This window comes from Elaeis guineensis, chromosome 4 (assembly GCF_000442705.2).
Source record: "Elaeis guineensis isolate ETL-2024a chromosome 4, EG11, whole genome shotgun sequence".
NCBI classification, from domain to species: Eukaryota; Viridiplantae; Streptophyta; class Magnoliopsida; order Arecales; family Arecaceae; genus Elaeis; species Elaeis guineensis.
In genome coordinates, this window is record NC_025996.2 from 21328120 (window position 1) to 21349582 (window position 21463).

At 37.6% G+C, this 21463-nt stretch overlaps 1 protein-coding gene across 1 annotated transcript; it reads right to left on the minus strand.

Moving 5' to 3' along the window:
- Positions 1-1603: 1603 nt before the first annotated feature.
- LOC105043434 (rsm22-cox11 tandem protein 2, mitochondrial) lies at positions 1604-15871 on the minus strand. The gene is given in 13 exon segments (XM_010920976.4): positions 1604-2132; positions 2135-2167; positions 4317-4405; positions 6296-6375; positions 9687-9782; positions 9873-9977; positions 10072-10152; positions 10850-10933; positions 13623-13720; positions 14810-14904; positions 15035-15108; positions 15226-15494; positions 15574-15871. Coding segments are annotated over 13 exon segments (1533 nt in total). The 5' UTR covers positions 15710-15871; the 3' UTR covers positions 1604-1839.
- Between the last annotated feature and the right edge of the window lie 5592 nt (positions 15872-21463).

The following is a 21463-nucleotide window of genomic DNA, read 5'->3' on the forward strand; positions in this document are numbered from 1 at the left end:
GCTAAGTGCTCGTGCTAGACTCATAAAACAATCTGAAATGTGTTTGAGCTTGGTTTATTTTCTAGCTAAGCTGAGCTTAAATGAGCTCTTAGTTAGCCAAGCCTAAGCTGCCCATGTGCAGCTCGGCTCGCTTGCACCCCTATCCCAGAAGCATGGAAAGGGTCACAGGTGTGGCTTCTGGTTTAGGTTACAGACTACATAATGCTGGGTCAAGTCAACTCGCATCTAGTTCCAGTTCGATGTTAGTGTTTTAGTTTTAGGTGAATGATGTATTGGAATTTCCTAGTGTTTTTGTCTTTTCAATTGAACTTTGAGTAAAAGATACATTTGATTGCGTTTTTATTTGGAAAATGTATAAGATTGAAGATGTAATGAAATACGATGAGTTCCTAGGACAATATAAATCAGGCACTGCTAAATTGCTTAAAGAGCGCTGTATCAGATTTCAAAACCACTGTTCTAATGCGTATTACTTATTTCTATATATAATATATATTACTCTCAGATTGCACACCTAATTAGCGTGAATAAAATTGTTAAACTTAAGGGCATCTGAGGGTGTGAATCACCGAGACTTGTGAGGTACTTTCAATGCAAAATGAAGCTTATCCTCACTTCCTAAAGAGTCAAGCCGCAGGATAAGTAACATTGAATGGCCCCTTTGCCATCCCCATCCCTTTGTATTGATATTCTGCCCATTCGAGAACCAGCAACCCAAGCAAAATTGGCCTTATTTCTGATGCGCATTTGATTTGATAATGGGGATCATTCAAGCTGTCTTATAGCAAATTATATCTTGAAACAGAGCGACCGCTTACGAAGAGATACATCAGAGGGTACCTCATTGGATCATCCACTAGGAGGTGGGGAGAATGAGGGCTTTGCTTCACCATGGTCCCTCTCTTAGCAGCAGCATTCACAAGACTCTTGGAGAGATTTGGAACAAAGCTCTTTGATCTCCAGACATTGATCTCCAGGACAAAAACCCAATAACTTGATTAGTGATGTAATCATCACAAAGTAAGAAGAAGATACAGAGAGTTCTGGTTAGAAAAGGCGAAGTATTTAGCAACTCCGGCAATGACATGGGTAGTACATTGTAATCCCATGTGGGTTGGAAGGTACAGTTTTCTGACCTGGCCCAAGTAGCTGGACCAAGTTGACAAGCTGAATGACCCAACGGACGCTCAACAAACAAAGATGCAGTCCACGCAATAGAATAGAGTCTCTACGATTTTAACTGGGGAAGCCCGCTGGATCCACCACGCAAATTTGGAATCCAGGAAGCTCCAGAGAGAGCATTTTTTAAGGGACTCTGACAGAAACTGATGATTCAAAGTGTTGAACCATGCGGAACTGTAACCACAAAATTGGCATCGTCAACCATTGTATGATTGACTCAGTCTAATAAGTCTAAAAACGTTCTGCCAGGCCAAAGAAAAAGACCTGCAGCCCTTGGGTAAATCATGACAAGCTGGTATCTTAGCTAACGTGCATCATAGCATCAAAAGGCGAGTGCAAAAACCTCTTCCCACCACCGTTTTGATGGAGGGAGTTGTGAGTATAACAGAAAGTAGAAATTGAACTGACCGTGGATAAACTATGGTCCAAGTTCCTGCATATTATTAAATATTCTCCTATGACAGACTTCCCATGGTGTAACCACCCGGAATGCTTAATATACAGGTCATATTTCTTGATAATATAAAAATTGCAAGTTTTCTTTCACTGATCAGTATGAATATTGCCATACTACAACACTAAGTGCATTCTTTGATGCAGTATTGGGGAATTTAAGGACAATAACAATTAAAAAAATGGCGATGATGACGAACTCACCTAAAATGGCCACAGATCACCCCAAAGAGATCTGCGAGCCTGAAGGTGTAAGGCAGGATTCTTAGACTGTGTGACCACCACACGCTCGAAGGCGCCCTCAGATCCATCCCTTTTGGTGGATCTGCATACATCCATCTGTATCTGCCTCCCCCTCCGTACTGGGGTGTAGATAATCCGACCCCAACCACCTCCGAGATCTGCACGAACCTCCTCTTCTTCTTCTTCTTCATCTTGGTGGAACATGCTGCTTTCCGAAATATCAGAAGCGTACGGGACTAGAGCATCTTCAAATGGGCTTCCTCATCAGCTTCAGTCTCAGATTGATCCTCTGATGAAAGCCATAACACAGACATTACCACAAAATTGATGAGCATTTTTATGCTACAAGAGAAGAAAAGGAGGTCATATTAGCAGCAGAAAAAACCAAGCTAGATCAGTAGGACATTCATGCAGTCTCACCGTTATGAAATGGGGGTTGATATGACACCAAAATACTGTTTCTACTGAGGCTATGTGTAACTTATTGTCATCGTAGAAGCTCAGAACTATTTACAGATTGCAATGGCCCGAATCCATTTCAGGTCTGTTTTGGATGTTAGATACCCCAATATGTGATGACTGAATAACACCACAGAAACATGAAACCTTCAACACTTTGCAAGTTTGGATATCATTAGATCACCACCACATTGAATGCAGTATGACGGTCGATAACTTTGGCTCCCTATATCCCCCATATGGCCATCTATGTTCTGTTACATGTCATGCTCGAAATCGCTACGCCGGTGCAGCATCTAGATGTGAGCAACTCCTTTATATCTCTGGAGGGCTACAACAAGAAGGTGCATTCATACATTATTCCAGCAGACAGTAAAGGCATGCAACTTTATATCATATTCAACCATTGTGCCCCTCAGTGGTTGGGATGTCCATGAGATGATTGTAGACTCTTTAAAGTGTGGCCATGCAAGGGGCCATGGAGGCTTCTGCACTAGATGTAAAGAAGTCTGTCACATGGACAGCAGTCCTAATATTTAGCTAGAACAGTCACAAGGATCCAGAGGCAGGACCTGATTTCGACAGAACAATTTCGCTCTGATTGGTATTTTGGAATTTTGCATGATTCAAGGAATGGCTGCTATATACGTCTCTCACTCTCTCTTCCCCTCGCCTCTCTCTTCTCTTCCCTCCCTCCCTCTCTCAAAACAGATACACATCCAGAACTTGTGGAATGCTCCAGTAATCTTTTATCATAGTGGCTCAATAAGTTGAAGGGCTTCATGTAAAGCCATTATTCACTCAATTTACTTATCATGCAACGCAAGTTGCCACTTCCACCTATCACCAAAAGGTTATTATCTAGAAATACAGAATTTCTATGCAGAATGTTCCCTAGTTTTGATTTAAGGTATCCATTGAACTTCACTTTCATTAAGACACATTTAAGTGGTAGTTTCAGCCATCTATTATCTTGATCACCTCTAGACTGACTGAAAGAAATTCCCCCTTGCTCAATCTTACATATTCATCAACTTGACATGTAAGTTTTCCCTAGTATAACTCATGTTATTATCCAAGCTATCCATCTTCCCAGTGGCACCTACAGCACCTGGAATGGTCACCCATCACCAGACAGTAAAACTGACCACCATATAATCTCAAGTAACTCAAATCCCTTCTCCCTCCAGCCAATGTATTTCATTCCCCAGGTAAAAATTACAACCAACCATCGACCTGACCTGATTTTGATATGGAGTTCAGAAAGGAAGAAAGAAAGAAAGAGTAATTTTTACCGATCACCATGGCAAAATTGCTGGCATCCATCAAATTGTTGGCTAATGTGGTCCATTAACCATAGCCAATTTTACATTCAAATAAGCACTACAAATTCAAGTAAAAGGCAGACAGATGTGTTTAAATTTTAAATAGATGGATGATCATCACAAGTTCATCTTTTTCATTTTATGAAAGAATGTCTTGCGCCCATATGACAGGTCAACATATGGCTTTATTTTGCCTGTATAACAGGTCAACAAATGGCTTTTCTTATTTTAAAAACGAGCCATTTGTATGCTTTCCACAAGCATCTGTGTTGTACCGGTAGACCCAAACATGCATGCTTGTGCACTCACATGCATACGTGCTTAGGAGACCTCATGCATGCAAGCAACCATTGTAAGTTTGAAATCATGTTTTTCTGCTCAACCAAGCCAAAACAAAGTGACACATGTGCTAGGATATATGATAAAGAAGGAATTTTCGAAGGTCGGCAAATTTTTCCACAACCAAACCATTTAACAGCATAGTTCAATTGTAGAATTTTTCATATGTCATGTAAACTATCTTAACATAATTTGGATAAACACAGCAACCCACAATTCAAAATAAGCAACACATAACAAAAGATATAGTAACATAACAAAATGCAATAAAGAATAGAATTGATTTGCACAATATCAGAATGAATAGTTAATTACCAAAGTCAACAATAAGATCCTCAGGGTTTCTTTTAGCAAGTCGTTCTTTAAGTGTCTCAAATTCCATACTGTCAAGCGGCCAAGCTTCCCTACCCAACAAAAAAGAGCCAGATAACATCACAGCTGTTCAAGTTTCTCAGACGATCGAACCACTAAAATATTGCAATGAAAGCATAACGCTAATGTATTTCCTTCTATTAAAATTGAACAGAAGCCATGTATTGATTAGTCCATAGCAAGTTCAGATCAATGCCTACTCTGAATGAAAAATTGAGCAGTTTATCTATTGAATATGACTTTCAGAATTCAGAAATAATAAAACATCATGTAATGTAAAACTTCAGATGGTTTTGTACAAAATGATTTCCATCTTAATCATATTAATGAAGCTTGATTGTATATTATATTATGGTAAAAGTATCATAGCAAAATGTTTAATTCATGCATCCGGAAAAAGTTAAGGTGGTAATCTTCTTCTTGTGGTAGATAGGAATAAATAAAATATATTCCAAGACAACTTTTCTACTTCTCCAAGATGAATCATTTTAGACAAATTATTCCTGGAAGTACGTCGCTATTCAATATTTCTCCATAACTGAAGCAGGAAGTTATTAAATATTGATTGACAGCCAGCATAATACATCTTTTTGTGTAACATAGTGCTGAAAACTGGTCCACTGAAAAAAACAATTACACTATAGAAAGATAGAGAAGGCATCCTAACATACATAAGAACAATCCTTTTTCATTTTTATGATAATATTCATTGCATTGTAATGACAAGTCAACGTGATTTGATAATTCAAACAGAAATATCTCAGACCTCCTAGACCGTGCTAGATTTATGTCATATTAAAACTGAAATGGCCTTGCTGAAACAAATTCCAAACATACATATGCATATGTGAATGCAGAGCCGTTCGCAAAAAATGGAATCACAAACAAACATAAACTAGTGCTAAAGTATACAGGGAAATCAACACAGATGCAACAAGCTCAAATAAAATTGGGAAGTTTGGGCAGATGAAAGATATAACAAAATTAATTTTTAAATAACTGACATATAAGTTTGTCCATACTCGCATGCAGTGTATCCAAGTCTTGAATTGTATACAGGGAATGACAAGCATTATGTGCCTAAGGTACGCTAGTCATGGTTATTATCAAGCCAAATTGAGCCTTGGAGATATCTCTACTCCGGCTAGCAGAAATCTGGTACAGATTCAATTGTAAATGACATTTGATAAGAAAGAAAATAGGGCATACAAACTTCAATCAATCTTTTGTGCATTTTCTTTTCTCAAAAACATCAGAATTTTGATCAGCATAAGAGCAAGTGATATTGATGTTAGGTGTTATTTCCAAACTTTCTCTTGTAAGCAGAACCTTTTTTCTTCTTGATAAATGGCTCAGCACTCCCCCGGATCCACCCCAGTAACGACCCAACTGACAAGCCAATCAGGCCTAGGTGCATAAGCTCAGAAAGTTGTATGGTGCCCGAACAGGACTTAAGACACAGTCTACCAAAATATAGCCAGTCAATGCTTCTTTACCACACTTAAAGAATAATATGATTCATCCAATATTTACCAGATGCAACAACGAGATCAAATGCCAGGGATGATTTGCTTAGGAAGAGGAAAAAAGGAATAAGAATCGAAGAAAGTTAAAACTGTTACCATCACAACTAAACAACTAGAAGATAAATAGCCAGAAAAATTGTGCACAAACAACCTCAAGATAATAACAAGCAGGCATTTTAACTCAAGAGTAAATAGTAATGGATTAGTCTAATCATCTTAATTTACAGGCTGCCAGTGTTGAATCAAGCATATTTGGCTAAATTCTAACAGATATGGCCAAACAAAAAAAAGATAAAATGATTTAGCAATATACCACTCTCTACAATAAGATCACAAGTTTTCCAATGCACATCAAAATGCTCGGGCACATTGAAACTCTACTGTTCACATTCTTACCGTGGTCGTTTCCCACGTCTTAAAGCCACAAAGCAGAATTTCTCGTCCTCAAAGCCACGTAGTGGCTCACCTTTAGATCGCTGGGGGAGGAGAGAGGATATTAGACTATTAGAACCTTTACATGGAAAAGGAGACAAAAGGCATACAAAATTTTCCAAAACCCAAGTCATTCATTACAACTCAAAGTACTGTGATGGAAACATATTCACCTATAAAAATATTGTTGTCACTGCATGAAGGTGAGGCTAACATACTAGTGACAATGATATATCGATCAACATTTTCAAAATTAAAAGGGGCATACGTTAGTTTTTGGAATATGAATAACATTTAAAGATGATTCTAAGAAGTAATGGATGGTATCTCCAGAATAAATTAAGAACTGATATTCACAAATCCAGCAAACCTCATTACAAATATTAGAAATCAACTTATAGAGAAAAAAAAAAAAAAGTTGGTTCAAACCAGAAACCTTGGCTTCCCCCTGCCATTCATATAGTTCCATATAGCTTTCACTTATATGTGTGCATATATATGTATGCATGTATAAGTAAACTTATATGGATCTGTGTGTCTTTCTCAACTCTTTTTCAATCCTCCAAGCAAGCCTAAGAGTTGTTCATTTCTTGGGCTTCTCCAGTCTTCCTTACCATGTAAAATAAATATCTCAAGAAGTTTCCAATGAAATGTAACGATAATACAATACTTGAACAGTTGAAAGTCTTTCTTATAAAATAAAAACGCAATAAATGGACATTCATGTAATTTACATAGACATTATCTTATTCTCATATCTTCCCAAGTAATTTTAGTCTTCAGTTTTCCCCAATAAGATTTTACCCTTTAAACCAATGGTTTTTCCTTCTCCAATTTAAAGGTACCAAGTCTCTGTCAGCTGTGCATAGAAAACTAGCTAGATACACAAGGCAACTATCACAGAATTTCATTTTTTTTTTCATTTATCAGAAACAAGAACAAAACTGGGTGCACATCTTTAAGCAACATATGCATTGATGCCATCCTAAAATGCTGCTATGGAAAGGACTACTGCCACAACAGTTATGGTGCTATGTATTGTCAGAATGGTTGCTTCAGTAAGATGATGAGAACCAATTGTTCTTCTCCCTTTTCGCCAATAGAAGCGCACGAGCAAAAAATAACTTATCCTCATAGAAGTATGAAGTATGAACACTGCTGACCAACAATGAGCACATGACAAAGATCAGTATACAGCAAAAAATGGCATTACCGACCACCCTTAGCTTCAGTACTGATATGGCAAGTGCAGTATAACACATGGCATATATGTTCCTCAAGCATTATGAACAGAAATGCTACCCTACCTTCCTTTAGGGAGAACGTTTTTCAAAAAAGAAAAAAGAAGAAATAAGAAGGTCTAACATTTAAATCAATAAACAATCCACATGCATATATACATCATCTTGTGTTGTATGGAATTGTTCCATTTTTGGAACTTAAGGATGGAGTGTGGGACATTTGGGGAAACTTGGAGACTTGGCACCTGCATCTAGTGGCTAGGTAACACCAGTAAAGAGGCACAAGGAGTAAAATGGATAAAAATAGCACAATAACACCAAAGATGCAAAAAAAAAAGGTATGAAAAGACTATCTTTCCTAATCTAGATTATTTTGGTTGCCCCTGACTAATGAGCACATTCTTAGCAAAAGAGACTGATGAGCACTTGTTTCAAATATTTAAACTGCATTCCTAAATCATCTAAATAAATTCCACATGACTGCTGAATTTTTAGAACAAGATGGTTCTAATGAGCTTTTGGTGTAACGAAAAACAAGATTCGAACAAAGTTAAAGCTGTAACCAACCAACAGGCTGCCCCTTCCAACCTTAGAAGACAATACAAAGGAAAAAATAGGCAAGCCAGTATGTTCCTCCAAACCACACATTTTAAGGGCTATAAATAGGTTATGTGCCAAGAAAAGGTTATTGGCGACAATGGTTGGAAAAACCTCTAGCAGAAACCTGCTTATGTAAGTGCAAAGCACCCATAAACATGCCCACATGCTGCAATAAATTGCAGAAAAGTGTGGGTATGTTTATCTACAGAAAAGGAGAAGTCATACATGGAAAGGAAAAGTTTTCCAGAGATGTAGTAATAAGTTTTTTTGGACATTTAATAGTAAGTTATGAAACAAACACATTGAAAAGCTAGTTCATCCAAGAAAAACAAGTTTCCTATGCAATTTCTTTGAGGAACCAGCCCAGTGAGAGATTCCATCACCTTCCCCAAGAGAATAAGTAAGATTCTGATCATGCTCCCACAGATGAGTGAACTTCATTGCATTTTCCACATCTGTGGAAGTTTAATGAGCCCCCGAACTAACTAAATATGACATCCTTTTTGGTTACACAAGCATGAATGGACACAAAGATGCTCAGGCATGAGGCATATCACAAGTGAAGCTTCACAAGAAGATCAGCCCTCAGATATCCAAGGAGCAATACGGAACTGATAAAGTGGCTGCTATCGCCCCTTGTGGGAATTATACCCACTGACATGACCTTTCATTTGGCATCAGATCAAGTGGGGTTGGAATGGATCAGCACAGAGGACAGAAGAAGGGTCACTGAATCTGATTGATATTTTCACAACCATCACAATTAACAGTAAGTTGTGGAGCAGTTAAAGTGTGATTGTGTAGCTATATGAAGGTCAGGTTTGCCACCCACACTGATGCAAGGAGCTCTAGTGTGTACATACATTGAAAAAGAAAAGCAACCACAAAGTTTGGGAGTCTTCTCAAGGCAATCATGTGGCCTTTTAAAAGGTTTCTAGGGCAAGAGTGATCAAAAGTAGAATCTTGAAAAAAATAAGGTGGCTGGATTTAGATGGATGCTAAAATAATTTATCAAGTTAAGCTCAGTAACAGGGAGCCAACATAGTCTTGATAGGCTGAAGCTTCAACAGTTGACAGAATGATTGATATTGGATGCATGAAATCAACTTGATAGGTGTGCAAATTGGCTGGCATGTTTATGATAAAGAAGCACAGGGTGAAAAACTTTCAAGTTGTCTTAATCTAGTGATCTTGTCATTCCCAAGGAAGCAGTGGAAATTTTGATGACAGTGATGCTAGCACTTGTACCCTATCTTTTATCAATATTTCTCCAGTCAATTGTAACTGTTCAGACTCTCTAGAATTTCCTCCCTACCTCACACCCAAAACCAAGCAATAATCAAAATGAGTATTATTATAACTAATAGAATGATAATGATGACAGCAAAAACAATAAACATAATCAGCATAATTCTTCAGATAGTACAGTCAACTAGCACAAATAGCCATTTCGCTTCTAAAAGATAAAAAGTTAAAGAGGTAAAAGAAAACAGAAAAGGAAAAGGAAAAGTCACCTTATAAGCACGTTGTGATGATGTCCTCTCCAACCGTTGAACAAAGTGGCAGTATTTTCCAGTGTTTTCCAGTGGACAGCGTCCATCATGTGGACACTGAAAAATAAACCAGCAGTGTAAGTGACCCAGAGAACAAACCCTTATATTTAACAACTACATTGAGGAAATTGTTCTCAAGCAACTCACAGGAGCAACCACAAATGCACCACTTTTTAGTGAGGCCCTCTCAACAGCAATACTTTTAACATCACTTAAAACTTCCCTTGATGAATCAGTACTCTTGCGGCATTTCTTTGAAGGCAAACAGACAATGATTATAATTAATTAAGCATTAAAAGTTAGATGAACAAAGCAGCAGAGGAATTAATGGGAACAATCAGCTTACCCTCTTTTCCATCCACAGTATATATGAACGCATTTGGGTTATAATTTTTGATCCATGTGGGGTCCCAGGCTCCAACAAAACCTACCCAAAATTTGATACCTTTGTCAGACAGGCTTAGAATAAAATAGAAGTCTAAATGCTAAAATTGTGTTTTGCCACAAATTAGAAAACTTATGAAGTGCCACTCAAAAATTTGAGTACCCAAAAGATGAGTCTGGAAAACATCAAATGTCTTTGTATACAAATTTCTGTAAGATCATGCACAGAAACAATATTAGGCTGTTGTTAAGGTGAACCATGCAATCTTTTTAAACTGTTCTAGTCCTTTATAATTTCTCTTCCAATCAGTTCATTAAGCTTTTCAACAGGAACCCAGGTAGATACCTAGACTGCTATTTTCATTCTCTTTACATGAATTTTTTTTTTTTTTCCTTTAACGATCTTTCTAGAATAGAAAAAGGTAAAGAAGTGCCTTGATAACTACATTAACATGGTTTTAGCTGAATATGATATGGCAGTTTTTTTGTGGAACATGATTCTACCTATTATTTAACCAAGCTATCATTTGATATGTCATTACATTATTCTAGAAAATATTCTAAAATCTAAAACATCCCCAGATATGACAGGTAAAAACATCATCCAAGTTGTTACAAACAAATGCAATTAATGTCAATAAAAATATATTTATTTGCATCATAAATAAGTCAATAACCATAACCAAGAAGAAGCCAAAATAAATGAAATAAAATAAAAACACTGTGCTTGTAGATCATACCAAAACATCTCGTGTAAGATCCCAGAGCTGACGTAATACAGTGATCCGGTCACTTAATGACGGTATCTCCCCAAGTGCGTAAGACTTCATTCAATTGTCATAAGCAGCAATCTTTTAACATGAGTAGCTCAAACAGCAATAAGCATGATACTTCAAAATTTTAAAGAGATGCAACAAGAAAACTACCACAATAATGACTATGGAATTCATAATTAATTGGTGTAGTGCACTCAATTCAAGAACATGAGTTTGTAGATTAAGAATGACAGATAAGATGCGGTAGGTAGATTAAAAATGATTCCACTAGGTTGTCATAAGCAACAACATTTTAAAATGATCAGATTAAACAGCTATTGTTGATGCTTCGAAATCTTAAAGATATGCAGCAAGAACACTACGCTCATTGATGTTTAGTTAATTCAAAACAAATTAATGCACTAGAGACACCAAATCCAAAACTATGAGTTTGTATATCGAGAATGACATATGAGATGCAACCACACATGCAGCCACACAAAAACCTGGCAGAACAAACATACCAAAAACAGGCATTAAGACAGTTATTTTGGCCCCCCTTTTTAAGACCTGAAAATACTAGCTTAAACCAGCCTGCAGTAAGGTTAATATGACTTTGGCTTGGGGCATTACTTGGACAACTTCAATTAATAGGCAAGTTAAAACCAACATGATGAATTTCTAGTGTTGGTAGTTCCCTTTCATCATTGTTAAGTCAAATCAGAGGCAAAACTTAAATTGGAAATTTCAGTTCAGCAAAAAATCCCAAAGTTCCAAGAAAAGCCATAGTAGATTACAACTATAATTGATAGAGCCATGGCAAAAAGCTTACAAAAAAACCAAAATTCGCCATCTTGGTATCGGACCCCATACTAGTAAAATCCCACTAAAATGTCGGTATGCAGTATGGCTGTGTCGGTGCATACAGGTATGGTACAGTGCGCCCCATACTGGGCAGTGAACCATGCAAAAAATGGATAGCAAAAGGGCAACAATATCATGAGAATAGAAGGTCTAGAGAAAAGAACCAAGTAATGCAAGGAATGGAACATGACACTGTAAGTGAAACCGGATGTGAAGAATCCACAAATAATAAAAAATCCAGATGATATACAGAGAGATTAAGGAAAATGAAAGGAAAGGAAAAGAGCATGATTAAGGAGAATTAAGTATCAATAGACGATGGATCTCAGTAGCAATGGAGAATCCATGGCTCAAGAGGACACTCATAACCTTCAATGCATCATGATGCAAGGACATTTAATGATAAAAGCCTACCTTCTGATCCAACAAGCAAGTTTTACAGCAGCACCAAAAAGAAAGAAAAATAAAAGAGCACAATCAGCCTTGAGGTTTTAATTAAATCAAAGTCCAATTTGTCTACAGCCCTCGGAGGATCTTAAAATGAATCAGACCCCTTTCAATCACTTGAGAACTCACCAATAGGAAAGAAACAGTCATTGCCATGTGGGTTTGTGAGGAAGGTGGTGGGGATGACAGAGAAAAGAAAGGAAAAAGGCATGAAGATAATCTAAAAGCAGGGGTTCTTAACTACCTCACGTTGGTCCAAACTTCTTAACTAAGACCATGCACTTTCAGAGCCATTAATTGTCTTCTGCCCATCCAATTCGAATGCGCTAAACTCTTTTAAGATTATATGAGCTTGTTCATCTCGACATAGTCATCCATTCACCTCAAAGAGGACCGCCATTTAGTCAGGCTCAGGGTAGGCAATCCAAAATGTTCAACATGCCCAAGCCAAAATGCTATAAATCCAAGCCTAGTGAGACTGCCTATTAACAGGTCTAGCCTCATATCATGCCTTCAAAAAAACCTAATTTTCTCCGCATGCACAGTCTTGGATTTATATCTCTTTACATGACCTTCCCCCAAACTTTACCCATTACTGGGCCATCATGCCCTTCCACTAGAAAACTGAAAAAGGAGATAAGTTCAAACATGCGACCAGCTTGCTGCATGACAATGTCAAACTCTTGAAAATTAACAACATTGCAAAATCAGAATACTTAAATCAATTAAAATGCACAAGAAAGTTTATGCTAATAAAAATAACGATGAAGAAGAAAATTTATGGAGCAGCAAATTTCTTGCATAAGCAAGTGGAAAGCAACTTCTTTTCCTTTTGAATCTGATTATGAACACATGTCAAAATAAGACTCCCCGATTCATGCTCATGCAACATTGCTTCTAACTTTCAATTTGCACATCTGCTTCCCATAAGAGAATTGTTTTATAACACTTAAAAATCAAACCTTAGATCACTCTCCCTGCTAGTTTTACACACTCACTAATTCACAAATAATTATCATAGGATGCCATCAACCTATGAAGATAATCCACCAATACAAGAGTAACCTACTTGCAGTCACCTCCTCCACTAAATGCTCATAATAAAATCACCCTTTAGCCAAATTTTATTTGTTATATCACTTCTAAAGAGGAACAAAATCCTAGTAGCAAAATTCGTGTAGCCCCATTAGATATTCTTTCGTCTAAGTTTCCAAATTATAATGACAGAAAAAGAGCATTCCAATAATTCTGTCATCTTCATAACAAGTCACTAAAATACTAAATACATGCCTAAGCAATTACGTAATTTGAAAAGTATTGATCCTAGTTTATGCAAGAAATAGAGAAAAGGAAAGGGAAGGACAGCTCACATGATACCATTATACAAGCACAAAAATAAAATAATCTATAAGTATCCATGAAACAATAGTAAGTCTAGAGAACTCACAGAAATTACAAGGTCATGCTCTCTATCACCCTTATCGAGATTACGGTTCAATGCTTGAATGCTATCATAGCTATGAATGAGCGGTAAGTCTTTCAAATCTACCACAAAAGCCACAAGTAATTACTCAAATTATCTCAAATAATTGTTGTGTTTCATATGCCATGAAAAACAAGATACTAAATAATTTGCAAGGATAAAAATTATGAATCACAGGTAATCATTAAGATATAAAATCAAAACTTCCAAATATTGAGAAGCTATAATCAAGTCAATACAATAATAAATCATTACCATAAATATTGTAAAAATAAATAAATAAACCAAATAATGCATTATTGATTATTTAATGGGTCCGTAGTCCCAGTCTTTGATCAAACCCTGTAGAATTTGCTTTCAAATTGTGAAGCTTTTTGGTTATGTCTCAATTGCATGATCAAATAATATTTTTTAAATCTTATTCATACCCCTTTTTTCTATACTATTGACTCAATGTGCTCCAAATCTGTTACTCCTTTTTCAAACCAATTTAAATATACATTTAGTACATCATACTTTTCAGATCAAGAGCATAATGTGCATTGCACAAGCATTGAACAAACTCTATCCCTAGGCTTTATTTATTTTAATCTCATTCAGTAGTTTTACTATTTTTCATGGAATTTGATTACCATAATTGCTGCTGCTTCATTGACAGCATCTTTTCCCAGACAATACCCGAGATCTCACTGTTATAAAATTGAATTAATGACTTTTTTTGTATTCATTATGTTGATCTTCCAAATAATGTACAATAGCATGTCCCGGGCATTGCAAGGGTCTTCTGCTTGTAAAATATTCTGGTGCTCATTATAGTTCTTATCCATTTATAATTTTTGATGATTGTAGCTCTGTTTTCCATCTTTCAGTCTTGTAAGAAACCTAATTGTATTAGCAGTAATTTATTATCGTCAAGTTGCAATTTTTCTCACTTCTTAGTCCCTCAGATGGCATTCCAAACCTTTAGTCGTACATCTTTTAGGAACATTAATGATATAGATGATTTATGAAATATACTGCAGTAACTTTTTGCAGGATTGTATGTAACATAAACTTAATAAACCGCATAATCTAGGGCCAGAGTTTTTCTTTTGAAGATGACAACATTTACTAGCCAAAAGGGGAAGTATTGATATCAGAAATTAGTTCACCTTGAAGAAGGCTTTGGCAAGCTCTTTGCATTGATTTAGATGGCTCTACCAAATTTACTCTCTCCAAAGAACGAGGCCAGACATCCCGCATTGCCCTGAAGAATTTAACAGTTTTGGTAATACAGAAGATAACCTGACAAAGACAACCACCATTTACAAGTACAATCCTTGGGAATAATCCAAAGATAATACTTGCAAACTAGAACGAAATTATGGTATTCTCACCAAAGTGCTGAACCTGGTCCAGCACCGAAATCCAACACCCTCCCCGGAGAGAACTCCGGCAGCCTCCGACGAACCTAGAAGAGCAAGCCACCCTCAGAACTAATACAGGGGGAAAGGAAACAATAAACAGGGCTAACGCACACAAACAAAGCGTCATGGTCTTATTCAACAAAAAGGAGGCAGCTTTGAACCTCTCTGAGGACGCGATGACACGCGGAGTAGACAGCGGGCATACGGGAGGCCACATAGGCCTCGGTCTCGTCCTCCCTATACTTGAGACCGATGTCCCCATAGGCCGACTGGATCTTCCAGCGCGCGGAACGATGGTCGACGGGGCGGTAGGGGTCGTCGACGAGATCCCGGGAGGAAGAGGCGATAAGCTGGAGGTTGGCGTCCTTGATGCGGCTGAAGGACTCCGAGAGGAGCAACACCTTCCGGTTCATGTGGGCTTTCTGCCGCTCTGCTTCGAATCCGCCAAAAATTTCAAAGAATCTCCAAAGAAGGAAAAGATAATCGAAGTGGTGTGAATAGATCAAGACCTCGGAGGAATTTCTTGATGGCGCGGCGGAGGGACAGGGGGACGAGGTGGATGCCCTCCGATTGCTTCGCGGCAGAGCGGAGGGTCTCCGGGGTTAACAACTTGGGGGCGGCCTCGGGTATTAGAGCGGAGGCCATTATCGGTTCTCTCTCTCTCTCCCTCCCTCTCGCTCGCTCGCTCGCTCGCGTCCTTCCCTCCACCGTCGAAAGGAAAGAGGTATAGAGTTATAATTCTCTCTCCCCCCGGACGCTCGCTTCCACCGTCGAAGGGAAAGGAGTTAGGGTTTTCGCAGGGTCGGCTTCGACGGGACGGGGTGGCGTGACAGCGGGTCGGATCCGGGTCGGGTCCATTTTTAGGCCTTTAGCAAATCCATTGTTCAGTTCGATTAGTAAAGCCCACCACCAGTCTCATTATTCTCTGGAGGCCTAACTAACTAAGGGTCCACGGCCCAAACCTTTACCCATCCATGCGTAAATTTGTTTGCTAGAGTTCGAAGGGAAGAGTACGGAGGATGGCTTAGGTTGGATATAAGTCAGATCAAAAATTCATCAATCAAAATCCAACATATTTATCGAATAAATTAAAAATTTAAATCTAAATCTGATCTATTTATCAAATAAGTAATTCGACTCAACCTACATAATCCATTTATTAAACAAATCAAATTACATTAAGTAAGTTGAGCAAATTTTTAGTAGATTAAACAAATTTAAATAGATTACAAAGGTTAAATAGATCAAGCTAAACATGACAAAAATATATTAAGTAGATTTTGATCTAATTAAACAGATCTTAAAGAGATTAAATAAATTAAATTAAATAGATTAAGATCTAAATCTGAACTCGACTAATTTACAGATCTAAACAAATCAATCCTTTTACGATTCAAAATTAATTTATGTCAAATTCAAATCTATTTAAATATATTATTTGCAGGTTGAATTGATGGATTATGCCATAAATTGCCATCCAACAGGCAAAGCACAATGTAACCTCAAATAACTCGTCAAAAAATGAATAGAAATCGAACAAAAGCATGTATTTGGTTGGGGCCTGTTTGGCAGCTCGGATAAGATGTCCAGGAATAGACCGATTGTAAAGCAGCAGAAGGAAGAAGGGACGATTGAGAAAGAGTCTTAGGCAATCATGGTAAGCATCCAATCAAGCAATCCGGAAAGAATAGGATGGCACACTCATCTTAGAAGGTGATTTTTGTTATGCGGGATCCTAAAGAATCAAATTTTCCCATAGCGGTAAAATATTTCCTCCCCTTCACATACTTTCTACTTGGAAATCTCTTTTCTAAAATTTACATCTTATGCTGTTACGAAGACCCCAGCCTAAACTGAGATTGACTGATATAACGGTTATAATGACCATTATTTGCCTAAAAAAATAGCATTCCAAATATTTTATATTAAAACAATCATGATTATAATAGCTGTTATAATGGCATTATGAAAAAAAATGGATAATAATGGAAAAGTAAGTGCATTATATTTCCATTCGCTTTCATTGGACAAAAAAGTTATTATTATTTGGAACGCACAGTCGTTTTGGAGGAAAATTTGATTTAAAACAAAAAAAGATTTGGAAAAAACATATGTTATTCCGATAAAAATACAAGTGAAAATATGGCTGTTATTAATGTTATAACAAACTGTTACATAGCACATTATGACAGTTGTTTTCTTTTCTACTAATTTGGGGCACCAAAGCTATTATGATGGCTTCTATAGGTTATAACGGTTATGATGGGGCGATGTTAAACCTTGATTCCCCATGGGGTTGCGTTATCATGTAACTAGCAGATCATCACAAGCAGCTTTTTTTTCTTTTACTACCCGCTTTAGTTATTTGAGATTGGCAAAGTATTGAGAAAACTTAGTGTGATGTGGGGAATTAGAAAATTAAACGAAATCACTTTGGTAAAAATGTCTGGTTCATGTTTTTTGAGATCATCTTCTCTCTCCATTTTCATGCATTCTTTATACTCATAGTGAAGCAAAGCAGTTATATGACATTTCACTTCAAATGGACCTTTTTCCTCCAAAAATCAGTCGGTGACAGAGAAGCGTATTTATTTATCATGCAACTGTTCGTGTGACAAGATATCTTAGTTATGCTTTTTGGATCACGGAGAGCTTAGATACCGTGTGATGGCCAAAACAACCGCAGAAACAAATTGATTATTGGTGCTATATAATTGATCCTAGTCAAAAGGATTCAAAGAACTGCGAGCTAAAGAATTGTCTCAAATGGATAGAGAATTATAATAATAACATTGATATAGCCTAGATTCGATGCCCACCAAAATAGTAATGCCAACTTGATCGGCTAATATCTAGGCAACATATGATGTGCACCATCAATGGCCGAGCAAACATCTAAACAAATAGTGCAGACGATTAGAATTCGGTGTAATCTTAGGGTACCAAATAAGAAAGACATAATTATTTAAAGCGACAGATAAAAAAGAGTGGCCTAGCTCGTATGAGAGTCACTCGGCCAAATCACAATAGACTATCATCTTTTTATCTATATAAATTAGGTCAAGGGACATCAAGTAAGGGGATTTTTACCTCATTCTTATCTTGTTACTAACATTCTCAAATTATCTCTGTTCTACTAAAATTCTACCTGACTTACGCATTAAAAGATCCATCTCCAGACACATTTCAGTGAACATTGATTGCTCTTCTTTTCTCATAAGTTAGATCCTACGCTATGCAAATCAGCTCTATCCAAATTGACTAGTCATCATTTGCCAAATTACCTAATTTCATTGGATCAGATTTTGGATGACAATATGCATACATACATACATTGTGGCCGTGGGCCACTTAGGTTGGCTAGTAGTTGTCTGATAATGGATTTGAGTTTGAGTTCATGACTTCAAACATGTTTTCTATTTTTCGGATGGGCTTATGTCCATGTTTGGTTGCTTGGGCTTGGCCACCCCACGTTCTTCTCCTTTCTTTATTTCTGTTCACTCCTCTCTTTTCTTCGGCCTCCACTTCATTTCATTATCAATAAAATATTATGATGAGTATGCACTATTTTGTTTAAAAAATAATAAAATTGTAATGAAATATTTTACTACATTCATTACGAACATCCTCTTTTTTTTTTTTTTTTTGGGTAGAATGCGATAGCTTTTTTCGTTTAAGGAATCTATCTTTGTTTTGAAGACAGGAGCTTTCTTTTGTTGACTCAAAGTCACTTGGTGCGTTTCATCGTTTCTCATAATTTATTCATGGGCGGTGGCGTGGTTCTCGGATCACATAAAAATATGGGAATCTTGGCATATCTGCCCACTTTGTGGGGACGCTGAAAACCAATTGCATCACCCCACCTTTGACTCGCCCAATTGCATTAAGATAAGGAGAGGAGGTGCTAAACTCGCAATGATTGATTAGCAAATCATTCGTCTCTCGTAGTCAGTCGTCCGTTTGTTTCTTTTTCAAACATTTCTTTATAGCGTGAATTGGAGATTCGGCGATCATAGCACACAGTTTTAGCACTAGCAAGTGATGGGAGAAGGCCAAGATGATTACAAAGTTTCGTGCCAATAAGATTAATCCAATATGGACCTTGGTAGGTGCATGTACTTACTCATCCACTAAGCACTCAATCATAAAACATATAGCATTCCCAAAATTCCTACGTTCTAACTGCGTGTGGCATTTGGTGATGAATTGCTTTACTTTTAGTGGAGTGAGGTAGAATTTAAAATCCTCTAATCATGAGCAAAATACAACTCCAAAGCCTCTTTTATCGGAGACTAGGATCCAAGGAAAGTACCCATCCAATAGGCTTAAAGGTTCCTAAACTATCACCGTATACCACATGTAGAATGTAACGCATGGCCGCTTTGTGTAACAAAAGAGTGGAAGTATAAATTTGAATGCCTTCATATATTTTGGTGTCAGATTAGTCTCGCTTCCAATAAGAAATATGTTTAGTCTCGTAAGAAACGGAACATGGGCATGTGCTTGTGTGCAGAACGACTGGGAATTCTAGCCCTATCCTCTGGGTTCAAATGATAAAAAAACAAGTCAAACAATCATTGAACAATGACACCCATTGGCCTCGTTCAAAAGTACACTTCTGGTATTAAATGAGGGTTTTCTGTATGGGGATCCGTGTCTGCATAGAAAATGCTCAAATGGAGTTGGGTGAGCTCCACTGTTCTCATGAGATGGATGTGGGGAATGGGAACCAGTGGTGATGATAAAACTGTGATGTCAATGTGGGAAAATGGAATCCTAGCTAAAAGAAAAGAGGGTAATGACATTGGTTGAAGGTCCCTATCCAGAGCATCTACGTGAATAGACAAACGCTCTCTCTCTCTCTCTCTCTCAGGTCCCTATCCAGAGCATCTACATGAATAGACAAACGTTCTCTCTCTCTCTCTCTCATTCTCATGCAGGCTTATGGCTTTGGGTTGGACCCAATCCGACCTACTCATCAGTTGGGTCAAAAAAGTATAAAATTAGGTCAGCATGTGGGTGGATGATCTACTCATGATTTTATGAGCTAGGTTCCAAGCCAAATTTTTTAAGTTCTACATGGATAGGTGAAATCCGCTATCAATCGAGGTGACCCAATTCCATTGGAGAATTATGTCTACATTTATGAGCAACACCCAATCTTCGCAGTCCACAAATTTTTCGAACTCCCAGTCTGGGTAATTCTAAGACACAAATTTTTCAAATTTGCTAAACGTGGAAACTTCAAGTGAATTTTGATGTAAAGTCTGAGACTTCCAACTTTATGGTTTACCGTAGGATTGATCTCACCGGCCCAGTGGACATAAGCCAACAAGAATTAAAAAAGCTATCCGGCTCGGTATGAACACTTTCTTCAAATTGAACGATACCCAATAATGTATTGCATGCACTCTCCGCAATGATTACAAAAATAAACCCACAAGAGGCTTTGCTTAAGGCTTGGAAAGTTGCTAGTAGACTTCTATCAAAACAAAAAAAAAAAAAAAGTAGCTAGTAGACAGATGACATGATTCCCACTTGATGGCTAGTGGAATCAATTTTTATGGAGGTCATGATTTCTATGTCTAACTTGGCAGCTAAACAATCCCCAATAGACGGGGTTGGGACTTTGGACCATAATTATACTCCGTTCAAATTGGATTTGGATACAACGCTGCCACCCTTTTATCGGTCATTGACAACGCTATCTAGAAGGATTTGGATTGGATTTTGTTGCTGCTGATCTCCAATGCAAGATTGAGGTCGGTTGTGCTGATTTGAGCTAAAATAGGTGGAGTGGCTGAAGCTTTCAGAGAGAAAAATGATTTGTAAAGAAGTCCCTTATCAGAAATTTTCTGATGGTGAGTCTCCAATGCACAACTCAGATCAGAGAATGATGGAAGAAAGAAAGAGAGCGAGAGGAGTTTTTTTTTTTCTTGCTGGATCTGAAGATCCCCTACCTCCTTATATTTATAAGAAAGTTTGGTGACCCTTTCCATGATGAGTGGCAGCCACCTCCATGAAGATTGCATGCATTGATCGAGTCCCGCGGTTAACATGCGACTAAGATGAATTGTCATCGATCCGACGATCTCCGGCACCTTATCTTACACCATTATAACAATTGGATAATGATTCTGGGCAACTGCTATCGAGTATTGCTAGTTGGAATGATCGTAGCTTTAGGTCGTTTATGGTCAAGGTGGGAAGGTCGGCTATCCTGAGGTGAGATGGAAATAATCAACATGAGACGGAATATTTTCTGCATCAAATTTGAGTAAGGTGTTTTTCAGTAGTTGCACCATTGTGTACATGTTTCGCAAATGAGAGTTGCACCTCCTTAGAAACTCATCGAAAATGTCCCGTGGTCCATGATTGATCATTATGGATAGATTGTTG